Source organism: Coregonus lavaretus (genome assembly GCF_964263955.1).
Source record: "Coregonus lavaretus genome assembly, chromosome: 36".
NCBI classification, from domain to species: domain Eukaryota; kingdom Metazoa; phylum Chordata; class Actinopteri; order Salmoniformes; family Salmonidae; genus Coregonus; species Coregonus lavaretus.
In genome coordinates this window covers 3,396,697-3,413,943 of record NC_140023.1, presented here as the reverse complement: position 1 = coordinate 3,413,943, position 17,247 = coordinate 3,396,697, and the positions used below count along the sequence as shown (strand labels likewise).

At 42.2% G+C, this 17,247-nt stretch overlaps 1 protein-coding gene across 1 annotated transcript; it reads right to left on the bottom strand.

The window, feature by feature from the left end:
* Positions 1-763: 763 nt before the first annotated feature.
* LOC311110857 (THUMP domain-containing protein 2-like) lies at positions 764-13,670 on the bottom strand. The gene is made up of 10 exons (XM_084153450.1): positions 13,484-13,670; positions 13,043-13,169; positions 12,493-12,920; positions 12,269-12,346; positions 6,374-6,426; positions 6,160-6,247; positions 4,255-4,326; positions 2,704-2,818; positions 2,290-2,410; positions 764-2,146 (listed from the first exon to the last, which is right to left on the bottom strand). Exons 1-10 carry the CDS (start codon positions 13,592-13,594, stop codon positions 1,867-1,869), a joined length of 1,473 nt encoding a protein of 490 aa, XP_084009576.1. The 5' UTR covers positions 13,595-13,670; the 3' UTR covers positions 764-1,866.
* Positions 13,671-17,247: the final 3,577 nt, after the last annotated feature.

Genomic DNA, 17,247 nt, shown 5'->3' with positions numbered 1-17,247 from the left:
GGAATGGGCCGGACCGGGCTGACGAAGCGCACCACTGGCTTGGTGCGGGGAGCAGGAACAGGCCGGACCGGGCTGACGACGCGCACCATTGGCTTGGTGCGAGGGGCAGGAACAGGCCGGGCCGGGCTGGCGACGCACACCACAGGCTTGGTGCGGGGAGCAGGAACAGGCCGGGCCGGGCTGGCGACGCGCACCATTGGCTTGGTGCGAAGGGGCAGGAACGGGCCGGGCTGGCGACGCGCACCATTGGCTTGGTGCGAGGGGCAGGAACAGGCTGGGCCGGGCTGGCGACGCGCACCACAGGCTTGGTGCGAGGGGCAGGAACAGGCCGGGCTAGCGACGCGCACCACAGACTTGGTGCGAGGGGCAGGAACAGGCCGGGCCGGCGACGCGCATCACAGGCTTGGTGCGAGGGACAGGAACAGGCCGGACCGTACTGGGAACACACACCACTGGCCTTGTGTGGGGATCAGGAACGGGCCGGACCGGACTGGTAACACACCTCAGTACCTCTCGCCGTGCCTCTACACTCTCCTTCCCTCTACTGACCAATGGCCCCCGTAACCTGGTGGCCTTCTCTCCTCGTCCACAAACTCGCCCTTTATCTGCCTCCAGCAGCCCCGTCGTCCATGCCGTGTGCCCCCCCCAAAAAAATGTCTTGGGGGTGCCTCTCGCCTGTCCGACGACGGCCCGGTTGGCACCGCTTCTCCTCTCCTGCCTGGGTCTCCCCCTTCATCACCCTCCGGTAACGGATGGCCTCCTCCTCCGTGATCTGCCCCCAACCGAGGAGGACATCCACTAACGTTACCTCCGGCGTTTGCTCCTGGACACGCTGCTTGGTCCTGTATTGGTGGGATCTTCTGTCACGTTCGTCATAATGAGCGGACCAAGGCGCAGCGTGATATGAGTACATACTTTAATAGTACTTAGCAACACGACACAATACAACAACAAAATAACAAAACGATACGTGAAGTCCTCGGTCAATAACACAAACCTACACAGAACAAGATCCCACAAAACACAAGTGCACAACAGGCTGCCTAAGAATGGTTCCCAATCAGAGACAACAAGCAACAGCTGATTCTCGTTGCCTCTGATTGAGAACCACCCCGGCCAACATAGAAACACATAACCTAGAACAGAACATAGAAAACGAAACATAGACACTACACCAAGAAACTAACACCCTGGCTCAACATACAAGAGTCCCCAGAGCCAGGGCGTGACAATAATGGATCTAACAGAATATACTTAGAATAGCAGATCTCTAACCTAAATTGTAAGGAAATTCATCTGTGGATATTCATTAACCCTCTTATCAATGGACACAGAGCCAACCCCTGTGCATATGCACCTAAATCCAAGTCAACATTTCCCCCCATCAATGGATATCAACCCTTATCCTCCTAGCGGACCCTAATCTGAGTGTATTTACCTTAGTCTCAGTGGATGTATTCTGTAATCTAATCCCAGACAGTGTATAATTGTTGGATCTGAGTCATGGTCTGATTCTGTAAATAGAGCTGAAGAATTTCAGACTCCTGAAAAGGGAAACTGAGGTACTCTTGAAAGATGCATTATTTCCTTCCACCATTAACAAAGTCATTGGAATGATAGAATAAAGGTATTAGCAAAATTGGGTTTGACATTCTATGACTTTTATGCATTTTGCTTCATTTTGTGGTAGTACAGTACATGTTGGTAAAATTCTAACCACGCCAAATTGATGCAATGATTTTCTGTGCTTTACGGGTGGTATTGTCTTTGAAGTCTGTGTGAATGTCTCTTGAATCCAGTGTATCCATCTCCTGAAAAGTCTCACTCAGGATCCACTATGCAGGGGTTGAATGTATGTGTGTTTATTCAGTCAGGTCCACCGAGTGTGGTAGTCGCAGTCAGTATCTTGACATACTTGTGGATGAGGGCGTCTATAGCTCCCAGGCTCACTCTGTGGTAGCCTAGGGACTGCAGTGAGGGGAAAGGGCTTGGGGTGAGGAAGGGGTCCACATCACATACTAATCCCACCTCAGTCTCCTCTCCCTGGGTGTGTAAGGGTACTGGTCTGGGGGTTATGCTTTTCTTCAGCAGGCAGGAGAGCTGGGGACTAAGCAGCAAAACCAGGGTCCCACCCACACGGAGAACTCTGAAAAAACATGCATGTTTGATTGATTAAAAATCAATAAATCAATAAGCAATTCCTTTCTCAACTTTTGCTATATCCTGAATGTTTATTTGAGCAATTATGAAATTGGAATACGTGATACTACAGTTAGTTAAATACAATACCTTTCCATCTCTCTCACAATCACTGGAAGAGAGGCAGCCATGTCAGTCTTGGTGCCAAACTTCTTCCCAAAAGGGACATCACAGACAACGGCATCCACACTACAGGAAGGCAGTGGAATATCTTCACACATAGGAGGAAAACAAGGAGGAATTCATTCATCAGGAAATCATGCAGAATCATTTACTGCATTGTGGGTAAACAAATACCATAATGCATACAGTATATCAGGGACAACTGCTACATGTATTAAAACACCTAATTTGATCTACAGTCCATACGTCAGAATGAACCACATTTTTATAAAGTCATACATGAGAAATGGTCATACATGAGAAATGGTCATACATAAATGGCATACTTCACAATGTTTGTTAAAAAACAATACCTCATGTGAAGTGGATTGGCATTCTTACCCTTGGATGATGACTGCAGCAGCTGCACCCTATCCCCAAACTTTGCAAACTCCACATTCTGACAGGCTTTCACCAACTGAGACTCATCAATGTCAAGACCTAGAAAAAAGGCATCCTGTTTGGAGAAAAATCGCTATGAATTTCTGAACAAAACAATTACCTCCCCTCACTGCACCCACATCAAAAAGCTAACATAAGCATCCCATATGACATACATTTCAAATGGGTTCGATATAAAGGTTTCTCTCAGAAATCTCACATGATATTCAATATAAAGGTTTCAATCAGAAATCTCACATGATATTCAATATAAAGGTTTCAATCAGAAATCTCACATGATATTCAATATAAAGGTTTCTCTCAGAAATCTCACATGATATTCAATATAAAGGTTTCTCTCAGAAATCTCACATGATATTCAATATAAAGGTTTCTCTCAGAAATCTCACATGATATTCAATATAAAGGTTTCTCTCAGAAATCTCACATGATATTCAATATAAAGGTTTCTCTCAGAAATCTCACATGATATTCAATATAAAGGTTTCTCTCAGAAATCTCACATGATATTCAATATAAAGGTTTCTCTCAGAAATCTCACATGATATTCAATATAAAGGTTTCTCTCAGAAATCTCACATGATATTCAATATAAAGGTTTCTCTCAGAAATCTCACATGATATTCAATATAAAGGTTTCTCTCAGAAATCTCACATGATATTCAATATAAAGGTTTCTCTCAGAAATCTCACATGATATTCAATATAAAGGTTTCTCTCAGAAATCTCACATGATATTCAATATAAAGGTTTCTCTCAGAAATCTCACATGATATTCAATATAAAGGTTTCTCTCAGAAATCTCACATGATATTCAATATAAAGGTTTCAATCAGAAATCTCACATGATATTCAATATAAAGGTTTCTCTCAGAAATCTCACATGATATTCAATATAAAGGTTTCTCTCAGAAATCTCACATGATATTCAATATAAAGGTTTCTCTCAGAAATCTCACATGATATTCAATATAAAGGTTTCTCTCAGAAATCTCACATGATATTCAATATAAAGGTTTCTCTCAGAAATCTCACATGATATTCAATATAAAGGTTTCTCTCAGAAATCTCACATGATATTCAATATAAAGGTTTCTCTCAGAAATCTCACATGATATTCAATATAAAGGTTTCTCTCAGAAATCTCACATGATATTCAATATAAAGGTTTCTCTCAGAAATCTCACATGATATTCAATATAAAGGTTTCTCTCAGAAATCTCACATGATATTCAATATAAAGGTTTCTCTCAGAAATCTCACATGATATTCAATATAAAGGTTTCTCTCAGAAATCTCACATGATATTCAATATAAAGGTTTCAATCAGAAATCTCACATGATATTCAATATAAAGGTTTCAATCAGAAATCTCACCTGATATTCAAAATAAAGGTTTCAATCAGAAATCTCACATGATATTCAATATAAAGGTTTCAATCAGAAATCTCACCTGATATTCAATATAAAGGTTTCTCTCAGAAATCTCACCTGATATTCATGTGCAGCTTCCAGTAAAATAGTTCCCACTCCACACATCGGGTCTATCACACAAGAGCCAGGCTGGTTGAGAGAGGAAAGAGAACACATTCAGAACACACCAGGCCAAGCGACGGTGTGAGAAGATAATAAGATATTTGGTCCTTTTGATGTTAGCACAGAACCTCAGAACACAATCAAACATCAAAGAGAGGAAGATGAGACCAAACACGTGAGCTGGAGAGAGGAACTCCTTCCATGCCATGTGGTACAGTTGAAGTCGGAAGTTTACATACACCTTAGTCAAATACATTTAAACTCAGTTTTTCACAATTCCTGACATTTAATCCTAGTAAAAAATCCCTGTCTTAGGTCAGTTAGGATCAACACTTTATTTTAAGAATGTGAAATGTCAGAATAATAGTAGAGAGAATGATTTATTTCAGCTTTTATTTCATTCATCACATTCCCAGTGGGTCAGAAGTTTACATACACTCAATTAGTATTTGGTAGCATTACCTTTAAATTGTTTAACTTGAGTCAAATGTTTCGGGTAGCCTTCCACAAGCTTCCCACAATAAGTTGGGTGAATTTTGGCCCATTCCTCCTGACAGAGCTGGTGTAACTGAGTCAGGTTTGTAGGCTTCCTTGCTCGCACACGCTTTTTCAGTTCTGCCCACAAATATTCTATAGGATTGAGGTCAGGGCTTTGTGATGGCCACTCCAATACCTTGACTTTGTTGTCCTTAAGCCATTTTGCCACAACTTTGGAAGTATGCTTGGGGTCATTGTCCATTTGGAAGACCCATTTGCGACCAAGCTTTAACTTCCTGACTGATGTCTTGAGATGTTGCTTCAATATATCCACATAATTTTCCTTCCTCATGATGCCATCTATTTTGTGAAGTGCACCAGGCCCTCCTGCAGCAAAGCACCCCCACAGCATGATGCTGCCACCCCCGTGCTTCACGGTTGTGATGGTGTTCTTCGGCTTGCAAGCCACCCCCTTTTTCCTCCAAACATAACGATGGTCATAATGGCCAAACAGTTCTATTTTGGTTTCATCAGACCAGAGGACATTTCTCCAAAAAGTACAAGCTTTGTCCCCATGTGCAGTTGAAAACCGTAGTCTGGCTTTTTTATGGCGGTTTTGGAGCAGGGGCTTCTTCCTTGCTGAGCGGCCTTTCAGGTTATGTCAATATAGGACTCGTTTTACTGTGGATATAGATACTTTTGTACCTGTTTCCTCCAGCATCTTCACAAGGTCCTTTGCTGTTGTTCTGGGATTGATTTTCACTTTTCGCATCAAAGTACGTTCATCTCTAGGAGACAGAACGCGTCTCCTTCCTGAGCGGTATGACGGCTGCTTGGTCCCATGGAGTTTATACTTGCGTACTATTGTTTGTACAGATGAACGTGGTACCTTCAGACGTTTGGAAATTGCTCCCAAGGATGAACCAGACTTTTGGAGGTCTACAATTTATTTTCTGAGGTCTTGGCTGATTTCTTTTGATTTTCCCATGATGTCAAGCAAAGAGGCACAGAGTTTGAAGGTAGGCCTTGAAATACATCCACAGGTACACCTCAAATTGACTCAAATGATGTAAATTAGCCTATCAGAAACTTCTAAAGCCATGACATCATTTTCTGGAATTTTCCAAGCTGTTTAAAGGCACAGTCAACTTAGTGTATGTAAACTTCTGACCCACTGGAATTGTGATACAGTGAATTATAAGTGAAATAATCTGTCTGTAAACAATTGTTGGAAAGATTACTTGCGTCATGCACAAAGTAGATGTCCTAACCGACTTGCCAAAACTATAGTTTGTTAACAAGAAATTTGTGGTTGAAAAACAAGTTTTAATGACTCCAACCTAAGTGTATGTAAACTTCCGACTTCAGCTGTAGCTAGAGTACCTTGATGTCTGACAGAGAGGCCATGGCCCAGGCTATAGTGGATCTCAGCCCAGTAGTCTTCATATAACTCCGGTTGGCTAAAGGAAGCCTGGCGAGAAAGAGGGAAGCAGACACTATTAGACATAGTCAACTAGAAGAGATATCCAGAAGGAAATAGACTTGAATACGGTTGTCAACACAGAGGGCAAGAACAGGTTCTGATCATGTCACCAACCTGAGGAGAGGTATCCCGAGGACACAGTGGTCATCACTTATATACACATTCACCTACAGACGAAACACATCACATACATTCATTCATTAACATAGCTTTACGGTGGAAGAAAGTGATGCATTAACTGAACCTACAGAAAGAAGCCATTAACTTCTGTCGTGTCTGGCTAATGTACTGTACCATGGCCAAGCACAACAATTACTATTTAACATACAGTGCCTTCGGAAAGTATTCAGACCCCTTGACTTTTTCCACATTTTGTTACGTTACAGCCTTATTGTAAATTATATATATTTTTTTCTTTTCTTCTTCTCCTCATCAATCTACACACAATACTCTATAATGTCAAAGCAAAAACAGGTTTAGACATTTTTGCTAATTTATAAAAAATATCACATTAACATAAGTATTCAGACCCTTTATTCAGTACTTCGTTGAAGCACCTTTGGCAGCGTTTACAGCCTCAAGTCTTCTTGGGTATGACGCTACAAGCTTGGCAAACCTGTATTTGGGGAGTTTCTCCCTTTATTCTCTGCATATCCTCTCAAGCTCTGTCAGGTTGGATGGGGAGCGTTGCTGCACAGCTATTTTCAGGTCTCTCCAGAGATGTTTGATCGGGTTCAAGTCTGGGCTCTGGCTGGGCCACTCAAGAACATTCAGAGACTTGTCCCGAAGCCACTCCTGCGTTGTCTTGGCTGTGTGCTTAGGGTCGTTGTCCTGTTGGAAGGTGAACATTTGCCCCAGTCTGAGGTCATGAGAGCTCTGGAGCAGGTTTTCATCAAGGATCTCTCTGTACTTTGCTCCATTCCCTCAATCCTGACTAGTCTCCCAGTCCCTGCCACTGAAAAACATCCCCACAGCATGATGCTACCACCACCATGCTTCACCGTAAGGATGGTGCCAGGATTCCTCCAGACGTGACGCTTGGCATTCAGGCCAAAGAGTTTAATCCTGGTTTCATCAGACCAGAGAATCTTGTTTCTCGTGGTCTGAGAGTCTAGGTGCCTTTTGGCAAACTCCAAGTGGGCTGTCATGTGCCTTTTACTGAGGAGTGGCTTCTGTCTGGCCACTCTACCATAAAGGCTTGATTGGTGGAGTGCTGCAGAGATGGTTGTCCTTCTGGAAGGTTCTCCCATCTCCACAGAGGAACAATAGAGCTCTGTCAGAGTGACCATCGGATTCTTGGTCACCTCCCTAACCAAGGCCCTTCTCCTCCGATTGCTCAGTTTGGCCGGGCGGCCAGCTCTAGGAAGAGTCTTGGTGGTTCCAAATTTCTAACATTTAAGAATGATGTAGGCCACTGTGTTCTTGGGGACCTTCAATGCTGCAGACATTTTTTGGTACCCTTCCTCAGATCTGTGCCTCGACACAATCCTGTCTCGGAGCTCTACGGACAATTCCTTTGACCTCATGGCTTGGTTTTTGTTCTGACATGCACTGTCAACTGTGGGACCTTATATAGACAGGTGTGTGCCTTTCCAAATCATGTCCAATCAATTGAATTTACCACAGGTGGACTCCAATGAAGTTGTAGAAACATCTCAAGGATGATCAATGGAAATAGGATGCACCTGAGCTCAATTTCGAGTCTCATAGCAAAGGGTCTGCATACTTATGTAAATAAGTTATCTGATTTTATTCGTAATACATTTGCAAACATTTCAAAAACCTGTTTTCGCTTTGTCATTATGGCGTATATTGTGTGTAGATTGATGAGGATTTTTATTTATTTTAATCAATTTTAGAATAAGGCCCTAACATAACAAAATGTGGAAAAAGTCAAGTGGTCTGAATACTTTCCGAAGGCACTGTACGTGCAGTCTGACACGGCTTAGCACTGCAGTGTAATGTATACTCTACAAAAATATAAATGCAACATGCAGTAATTTCAAAATGTTTACTGAGTTACAGTTCATATAAGGAAATCAGTAAATTGAAACAAATTCATTAGGCCCTAATCTATGGATTTCACATTTCTGGGAATACAGATATGCATCTGTTGGTCACAGATACCTTTAAAAAAAGGTAGGGGTGTGGATCAGGAAACCAGTCAGTATCTGGTGTGACCACCATTTGCCTCATGCAGCGTGGCACATCTCCTTTCGCATAGAGTTGATCAGGCTGTTGATTGTGGCCTGTGGAATGTTGTCCCACTCTTCTTCAATAGCTGTGTGAAGTTGCTGGATATTGGCAGGAACTAGAACACGTTGTCGTACACGTCGACGCAGAGCATCCCAAACATGCTCCATGGGTGACATGTCTGGTAAGTATTCAGGCCATGGAAGAAAATAAAATAAAATCCAATTTTATTTGTCACATGCGCCGAATATAACAGGTGTAGACCTTACAGTGAAATACTTACTTAGAAGCCCTTAACCAACAATGCAGTTAAGAAAATAGAGTTAAGAAAATATTTACTGGGACATTTTCAGCTTTATGTGTACAGATCCTTGCGACACATGAGGTGATGGCGGCGGATGAATGGCACGACAATGGGCCTCAGGATCTCGTCACGGTATCTCTGTGCATTCAAATAGCCATCGATAAACTGCAACTGTGTTCGTTGTCCATAGCTTATGCCTGCCCATACCATAATCCCACCACCATTGGGCACTCAGTTCACAACGTTGACATCAGCAAACCGCTCGCCCACACGGCACCATACACGTGGTCAAGATGGCGTAGCAGTGCGTTCGTGTTTTCTATAGTGTCCTCATGTAAATAGCCTGTTTTTTTGTCTTTTTCGTATATATTTCTCAATCTCACTTTCCATCCGTTAACTAAATATACTTTCCTGCAACCCGCCTCACCCAATGTGGAACGGATTCTATTTTTATTTTTTCCTCCAGAACCTCTGGCTGAAACTAGCCAGCTAGCCAGCTAACTAGCTACTTGCTATTAGCCACCGTTAGCGGTCTTCACCATTGTCCGTGGCCTGCACTACCTACCAGCCAGCTCTAGCCTGGACAATTATCGGCCAGTCTGCACAGTCTGCACATCGCGCTATCGAGCCAGAGCATATCGGATTTTCTGCCGGAATCACTGGACCTTAACACCGGATCATTGCAACTAGCTAGCTGCAACCGAGTGGCTGTTGTTGTTGTTGGCTAATCACCACTGTCCGAAGCTAGCCACAGTTAGCCTTGAGCTAGCCTCGAGCCAGGCCCATCTCCCGGCTATCTACCCCTCTGTCAACCGGACGGAACCTCCTAGTGTTGACACGGAGCCCCACCGATCCATCACAACTGGTCTGCCGACGTAATCGTCTGATGTTGTTTCAACAGGCTTCCCGTTGCGACGACCACAAAGATCCATCTGCTAGCCCCGGCCTGCTAGCACGCACAATCAACAGCCGTGCCTCCTGCTCGCCTGTGCTTTAGCAGCCTACGATCTGCTCCCGGACTTACTTAGTGCTGTTCACTGGACCTTATGATCACTCAGCTACACAGCTAATGCCTGCTGGACTGTTCCTTTACACGGTACCCCATCCTGTGTATCTGTTTAGCCTCAGCCCAAACTTTCATCGCCATTACCAGTTGTTGTCTTAGCCCTCTCGAATAACACCTGTGATTGCGTTATGCCTCTCTCCCATGTCAATATGCCTAGCCATTTGCTGTTTGGGTTAGTTCTTATTATACAATTTCACTGTAGAGCCCCAAGTTCAGCTCAACCAGCCTCAGAGAGCTCCTTTGTCCCAACCCCCATACATGCAGAGAGCGGCTCAATCGGTACCTCCAGTGATGCTATCTCTTTCATAGTTACCCAATGCTTAGGTGTACTTCCACTGTACTCATATCCTTCCATTTCCTTGTCTGTACATAATGCCCTGAATCTATTCTACAACGCCCGGAGAACTGCCCCCTTTATTCTCTGTACCCAACGCACTAGAAGACCAGTTCTTAAAGCCTTTAGCCGTATCCTTATTCTATTCCTCCTCTGTTCCTCTGGTGATGTAGAGGTTAACCCAGGCCCTGTACATTTTACATTTACATTTGAGTCATTTAGCAGACGCTCTTATCCAGAGGGACTTACAGTTAGTGAGTGGATACATTTTTCATACTGGCCCCCCGTGGGAATCGAACCCACAACCCTGGCGTTGCAAGCGCCATGCTCTACCGGTTGAGCTACTGTAGCCCCCAGTATCACTCCTACCCCCCAGGCGCTATCATTTCTTGACTTCTGTAACCGTAAAAGCCTTGATTTCTTGCATGTTAACATCAGAAGTCTCCTCCCCAAGTTTGAGTTATTCACTGCGTTAGCACACTCTGCCAACCCTGATGTTCTAGCAGTGTCTGAATCCTGGCTTAGGAAGGCCACCAAAAACTCTGAAACTTCCATCCCCAACTACAACATTTTCCGTCTAGATAGAACTGCCAAAGGGGGCGGAGTTGCAATCTACTGTAGAGATAGCCTGCAGAGCTCTATCATACTATCCAGGTCTGTGCCCAAACAGTTTGAGCTTCTACTTCTAAAAATCCACCTTTCCAGAAATAAGTCTCTCACTAATAACTGTTGCCGCTTGCTACAGACCCCCCTCAGCCCCCAGTTGTGCCCTGGACACCATATGTGAATTGCTTGAATCACTGTCACCACCAATAAATCTACAATAATAGAGAATTTCAATAAGCATTTTGCTACGGCTGGCCATGCTTTCCACCTGGCTACCCCTACCCCGGCCACCAGATATGCACCCTCTGCTGCAACCAATTATTTTACACTATGGCCTATTTATTGCCTTACCTCCATAACTTACTACATTTGCACACACTGTATATAGATTTTCTATTGTGTTGTTGACTGTACGTTTTGTTTATTCCATATGTAACTCTTTGTTGTTGTTTTTATCGCACTGCTTTGCTTTATCTTGGCCAGGTCGCAGTTGTAAATGAGAACTTGTTCTCAACTGGCTTACCTGGTTAAATAAAGGTGATTTTTTTTTTTAAGTGAGGCCGGTTGGACGTAATGCCAAATTCTCTAAAATGACATTGGAGTCAACATATGGTAGAGAAATTAACATTCAATTCTCTGGCAACAGCTCTGATGGACATTCCTGCAGGCAGCATGCCAATTGCATGCGCATTCAAAACTTGAGACATCTGTGGCATTGTGTTGTGTGACAAAATTGCACATTATAGAGTGGGCTTTTATTGTTCCCAGCACGAGGTGCACCTGTGTAATGATCATGCTGTTTAATCTACTTCTTGATATGCCACACCTGTCAGGTGGATGGATTATCTTGGCAAAGGAGAAATGCTCACTAACAGGGATGTAAACAAATGTTTGCACAAAATGTGAGAGAAATAAGCTTTTTGTGCGTCTAGAAAATGTCTGGGATCTTTTATTTCAGCTCACGAAACATGGCACCAACACTTTACATGTTAGCCTTTATATTTTTGTTCAGTGTATAAACAGTATAGTGTACATGCCTGACTGCGGAATAGTTAAATGGACTTTGACACTTGGCAAGGTCAGGCAAAGAAATATGAGAATCTCCTCACAGGTTGTGGTAATCATCTAATTATGGTTATGGCTAGATTAATATAACCTCCAGATTACCTCCATGTTAGGGTGGGGACCATATAAAGTTAACATTACCTCCAGATTACCTCCATGTTAGGGTGGTGACCATATAAAGTTAATATTACCTCCAAATTACCTCCATGTTAGGGTGGTGACCATATAAAGTTAATATTACCTCCAGATTACCTCCATGTTAGGGTGGTGACCATATAAAGTTAATATTACCTCCAGATTACCTCCATGTTAGGATGGTGACCATATAAAGTTAATATTACCTCAAAATTACCTCCATGTTAGGGTGGTGACCATATAAAGTTCATATTACCTCCAGATTACCTCCATGTTAGGGTGGGGACCATATAAAGTTAATATTACCTCCAGATCTGGTTTCCTCAGGTCCACTCTCCAGCCCAGCTGTCTGCTCGCCGCTGTTCCAATGATCCTACTCAGATCCTAGACAGACAGACACCATCACAAACAGGACAAAGTCAAATCCTCCTCTCTCACCCCGTTAAAAACCACCACAATAACCTGAAACCTACCAGTTCCCTTAAGAAGTAAAGATGTGAAAAATACCTCCTCTCCTCCAAAGTGTATACCTGGGGAGAGAAACGTCTGGACAGGGCTCCACTGCACCGACAGCTCACTCTGAAAGACACTGTGGATGTCTTTCCATCACAGCTGCCTTCTATACGGTCCTCTTCAACTTTGTCCCCTGCAACACAGTTTCCACTTCCAGAGTCTTCTGTTGATGAAATGTGATCCTTGCTCAGTCCTAATTCTTTTCGCTCTCCCTCTAGTCCCAGCTTCTGTGTTCCATTTGGTCCGTTACAAGTTGACCCCTCAACACCACTCTCTTTTTCCTCCTCTTCCTCCCTCTTCCTCTTCCTCCCTGGTAGGGACACACTCAATGTACAGTTGCTTCTCATCATCAGGTCTCTCTGCAGGCGTCTCCATGACAACACAGCTCTGGTCCAGTCACTCCCATCACCCATGAGCCTTGACTGGATCCCAGATGGTGTCTTAACTGAGTGTGACAGAAAAATAAATACAGTAAAAAGATAATGTCCAGTGCAAAACATTTAATTGCAGCTTCATACTTTTAATCAGAGAGGATAAATATTCATACAGAATATTTGTTAGGCTTACCTGTATGGGCCGAGAGAGGGGAGTGTCGCTTTAGAAGTAGAAACAGCCTCTCTGCAGATTTCAGCTCCCTCACTTGCTTTATTCCAAAAGTGGTGGTGAAGAACACTTTTCCAGGGATGTGATCCACCTAAACAATACACATTATTTAGTGCAAGATAAGAATAACCTAACATATAATCATGTCAACAACATGAAATTACCACTTGTTAAGAAGAAAAGATTAATACAAAGCCAGGATTTACGATTGACTTTATTACAAGCAGCAAACCTATGCAATATGCATGCGCAGTCAACTGCCTGGCTTCCAGCTAGCTTCGAGGAGGACCATTTTATATAAAAGGTATTACTTTATTGGCTAGTGTTTCATATAGATTCATTGCACATTATTACTAGCTAGACTAATATTGTAGCCTGAAACTAACTTTTGTCTCGATTACTCACATCTTTGGCTGCAAGTTTGGTCTTCACCTCCTGAATCAGGAAAGGCTCCATGCCGTTCCCAGCAGTGCAATAGAACTGTAGAGCAGCACACTGACAATTTGAGTCGCTCATATTGTCGAGTTTAGAAATGCTAAGCTATAAAAGTACAACTCTAAATCTCCATGCCAGTACCTACGTGGGCTGCCATGTTGTTTTGTTTACACGGAAACGGAAATACAGAAAAGAAGCAGCTGGTTATTTCCGCGATGACCAGCAGAGGTCGCTTTAGCACTACAAAAGAGCCTCAAAAACGCAACTGAGAATTGCTAGTTAACACAGCCACAAAGTCATAAACCCCGCCCATTTCTAAAATGTATCTTCTTAAAAAGTTATTTTAAACCTAACCTTAACCACACTGTTAACCTTATGCCTAAACCTTAGATTAGGACCAAAAAGCAAATGTGTGTTTTCATACATTTTTACGATATAGCCAATTTTGACCGTGGCTGTGGTAACTAGTGATAACCCTGAGAATTGGGTTATACAAGAGAATAATGCCCAGTAAGGAAATAGCCCAGTAAGGAAATAGCACAGTAAGGAAATAGCACAGTAAGGAAATAGCACTTTACAAATGTTTCTATGTGTCATCCTTTGAATGGGGGCGGCAGGTAGCTTAGTGGTTAAGAGCGTTGTGCCAGTAATCCAAAGGTCGCTGGTTCTAATCCCCGAGCCAACTAGGTGAAAAATCTGTCGATGTGCCCATGAGCAAGGCACTTAACCCTAATTGCTCATGTAAGTCGCTCTGGATAAGAGCGTCTGCTAAATGACTTTAAAAAAATGTGCCAGAGTTGCTCATACTTCTTCATGTAGATTTGCATGATCACATATATGGCTTCCAAATAAAATGCATCAATACTGTACTGTTGGAGAGAGTGTTGTAAGTTGAGCCATTTTTTACATTCAGTATCACTCTTTCAAGGGAAATATAGTATTATTTCTAACAAAGATATCTACATATACAGTACCAGTCAAAAGTTTGGACACACCTACTCATTCCAGGGTTTTTCTTTATTTTTGACTATTTTCTACATTGTAGAAGACATCAAAACTATTAAATAACACATACTGTACTTTTGACTGGTACTGTATTTCAGGATGTTGTGTATTCCTGGAAATAAACATTACAGTTTTCAAAACATAGCATGCGAAAAAAATAAAATAAGAAGTTTCTTGGCACATCTGACCTCGTGTTTGGGGTAAGATGAAAATATGGACAGGGTAAGTTGAGAGCCCTACATATTTCTGTACTAAATGAAATATTACCACTACCTTTTTTAAAACCATGTCTATCTTTATTTCCCAAACACAATTCAACACAATCACAACTTTTTTTGTGTGTCTTTTAATCATCATATTTTAACACAGGCATAACACCTAAAAACATTTTTGTACTTAAAAAACTTTTAACATAGGCCCTGGTGTTACTTCATATCCCAGCGATAATGCCTTGCATTAGAAAACACTTCAATTTGCTCAACTTGCCATTGGCTCAACTTACCCCATGGCCATGGGCTCAACTTACCCCAAGGCAAACATTTTGACTATATTAGCCCCTACAGCTACAAGGAAGCACTTTCATTCTAGGTTTAGGACCTCATGTTGAAGCTTATAGAGACCCCAACTGATGTATAGAACAATCTTAAAAGTATCTACATTGGTTTAGATGCAAGCATCATGAAACCTCAAACACAATCAATTCATTTGACTTGGTGAAAATCTGTTTTTTGGACCTAAGTTGCGTACCACTTTTCCATGTGGTTTCTTCCTTCACAGACTCCAAGAAATGATGACCTCTTCTGAAATATTTGGTCAAATTATCAATTTTGTGTATGGTTTCCTTGAAACAAGGGGTGACTCAACTAACCTTTGGACTCAACTAACCTTTTGGCGCAACTTACCCCACTCTTCCCTAAATAAGCTTCCATAATGGCTCTGGCAATGTAAGCAATGATTATTTGGGGGAAATGTCTCTTAATCTTTTCAACTTTTATCATCATTAATCTCCCTCTGTGACAGTCTTTGCTACAGTACAGAATGTTCCACTGACATTCTGAATAGGTGCTCTGACATGCTGAGAAGACGTGCATACTAGCATATTCAAGTGTTGTCATCTCTCTGAAATGTTTGTTTTGTTTAAATATCTAGGCCTACTTCCATACTTCTGACACGTGCATTAGATTGAATGAACACAACATTAGATTGAATGAACACAAAAAATTATAATTTTGTGTCTTAGAATAGAAGGACCCTTGTTGCTATAAATCCCTCAACCATGACAGGAAGAGCTGCCCAGTAATTTATGGGCTAATAACAGTGTAAGATTGTATAACATTATTGTAAGATTAACATTTGACAGAATGAGTTATAATTCAGTCAAAGTGAATCACTCTGAGGGATAGACCTATTTTTTTCTTCAAAATGTCTGACTAAGGCTCCTCTTCCTGGTAGAGACTAGTTGACTTGAAAGTGTATCTCTGGACACTATATGTTATATACACACACTGATTGTACAAAACATTAAGAACACCTGCTCTTTCCATGACATAGACTGACCAGGTGAAAGCTATGATCCCTACTTGATGTCAATAAATCCACTTCAATCAGTGTAGATGAAGGGGAGGAGACGGGTTAAGGAAATATTTTTAAGCCTTTAGACATGGATTGTGTATGTGTACCATTCAGAGGGTGAATGTGCAAGACAAAATATTTAAGTGCCTTTGAACGGGGAATGGTAGTAGGTGCCAGGCGCACCGGTTTGTGTCAAGAACTGCAACACTGCTGGGTTTTTCACGCTCAACAATTTATTGTGTGTATCAAGAATGGTCCAACACCCGAAGGACATCCACCAACTTGACACAACTGTGGGACGCATTGGAGTCAACATGAGCCAGCATCCCTTTGGAACGATTTCGACACCTTGTAGAGTCCATGTCCAGATGAATTGAGACTGTTCTGACGGGGTGAAGATGTTCTTATTGTTTTGTACACTCCATGTACACTACCGGTCAAAAGTTTGGACACACCTACTCAGTCCAGGGTTTTTCTTTATTTTTACTATTTGTTACATTGTAGAATAATAGTGAAGACATCAAAACTATGAAATAACACACATGGAATCATGTAGTAACCAAAAAAGTGTTAAACAAATCAAATTATATTTTATATTGGAGATTCTTCAAATAGCCACCCTTTGCCTTGATGACAGCTTTGCACACTTTTGGCATTCTCTCAACCAGCTACATGAGGTAGTCACCTGGAATGCATTTCAATTAACAGGTGTGCCATCTTAAAAGTTAATTTGTAGATTTACTTTCCTTCTTAATGCATTTGAGCCAATCAGTTGTGTTGTGACAAGGTAGGGGGGGGGGGGGGGTATACAGAAGATAGCCCTATTTGGTAAAAGACCAAGTCCATGTTATGGCAAGAACAGCTCAAATAAGCAAAGAGAAACAACAGTCCATCATTACTTTAAGACATGAAGGTCAGTCATTACAGAACATTTCAAGAACTTTGGAAGTTTCTTCAAGTGCAGTCGCAAAACCATCAAGCGCTATGATGAAACTGGCTCTCATGAGGACCACCACAGGAATGGAAGACCCATAGTTACCTCTGCTGAGGATAAGTTCATTAGAGTTACCAGCCTCAGAAATTGCAGCCAGTCTTTGTGAGACACGGTGTGGGTGAACGGATGATCTCTGCATGTGTAGTTCCCACCGTAAAGCATG